General features: G+C 43.2%; 1 protein-coding gene across 1 annotated transcript in view; it reads right to left on the bottom strand.

The window, feature by feature from the left end:
* LOC107731150 (sodium channel subunit beta-3-like) overlaps nucleotides 1–1,548 on the bottom strand; it is a 2,125-nt gene continuing 577 nt past the window's right edge. The window contains exons 2-3 of the mRNA XM_016542143.1: nucleotides 420–589; nucleotides 1–334 (exon numbers count right to left, since the gene is read on the bottom strand). Of these exons, the coding sequence (XP_016397629.1) occupies nucleotides 92–334; nucleotides 420–589 (413 nt within the window). The 3' untranslated portion in view covers nucleotides 1–91. The remainder of the gene's footprint in view (nucleotides 335–419; nucleotides 590–1,548) is intronic.

Consider the following 1,548-nt stretch of genomic DNA (forward strand, 5'->3'; position numbering starts at 1 on the left):
GGTGCAACCATCCAAATCACACTGTAGAGATCAAGTAATCAGATCGAATATGGCTAGACGAGGTACTGTAAGCGTCCAGCAGAGTGTTCGCTCACTTACCTTGCATTTTTACCTTCAGTTCAATTGTGATTTTCTTGGTGGTGGAATGCTTGAATGAATCGAACTCAAAGAAGCGTGACACCTCACATTCGTATGTGCCAAAGTCATTTGCGCTGACATTTACGATGCTAATGGAGATGTCCTGCAGGTCCTTGCTGCCGATCCATGTCAGACGGCCCTTCCAGTACATTTCTGCGTCCTCTGGCTCCTGCGGTTCACGATCATACAGATAGATCTGCATAGAGGAGATGATTGTGTGTCAGATATGCTCATTTTTAAATACAATAATATGCAGCAAAAAAGCTAAGAGGTAATCTCACAAGCATTCTTCGGTAATCTGATGCAGAACCGGTGTAGAACCAGTCCACTTTGGTCTCGGCAGAGATCTCTTCCTGTTTCATGCAGTAGATGCAGGTTAAATTCATAACACCGCCTACGGTGGCCTCTGTGTTTGATGCAACATCCACACACACCAGTCTGACCTCCTGAACTGCAGAAAACACACAGATTATTACCACACACATTGCATCTTTCATCAACATGTAGGACATCCAATCATGCCCTTTGGAGTGAGAGGTTAGCACCTTTCCAAAAACGTAGCTTCAATCTGCAGATACTTTATGGAGGTCAATTAAATCTGAGGCAGAGACTTCTCAAGGGAGCACCAGAGAATGAGAAAGAGAGACAGAGAGAGATCATTATCCATTACAAGCTCCAATTCCAGAAGGAGCTCACAGCACTCCCAACTCCCGCTCAGACGAAAACATACCTTATTGCTGCAGACACATGCTCAGTATTGGCGGCAGAGAACACCCCATTGAGCAGGGGCCGGGCCGAGGCCTCAGTGATGTGAAGATTGTTCTGGAGTGTTCGCTCGACTGTGAACATAACCTCTCTGCCATTGTTGAAATGGAGGCCATCTTACATAACTCACAGCCTCAAGCACAGGCTGTCAAGACTGATCGCGCCTTTTCTGTTTGAAGGGTCATATGGGCTAATGGAAATGGCAAATGTATTTGTCCATCCCACAAGCACAGGCAATGTATAATAATGATGACTAGTTGTGACATATTTCGCCACTAGTCAAAGAATGCGAAGTTAGTGGTAGATGAAATTCTATTTTAAATCTCTTAATGTTCTGATGACACCAGGCTGCCACAATCTGTGAGGAGAAGCAGTGAGTCATTGACACTTATGGGATCGTTTAGAGCTGAATCAATGCCATCTCTGTATGGGATTGTGTTTTTTTTAACGGATATGTGAATCTGTGACTCACAAATAAGTACCTCACATACCTCAAACACTGCCTGTACTAATGTTCTGATGTATGATTAACTGGTTTATGTTCTAGGAGATACAGACATTTAAGAGACTATTTAAAGTAACTCAAAACTCAAAAAAGGGTCCCTGCAAATACTCAAGTGGTTTGATATATTATATAAAATACCA

The sequence above is a fragment of the Sinocyclocheilus rhinocerous genome, unplaced genomic scaffold (assembly GCF_001515625.1).
Source record: "Sinocyclocheilus rhinocerous isolate Xijiao unplaced genomic scaffold, SAMN03320098_v1.1 scaffold1600, whole genome shotgun sequence".
Classification (NCBI taxonomy): domain Eukaryota; kingdom Metazoa; phylum Chordata; class Actinopteri; order Cypriniformes; family Cyprinidae; genus Sinocyclocheilus; species Sinocyclocheilus rhinocerous.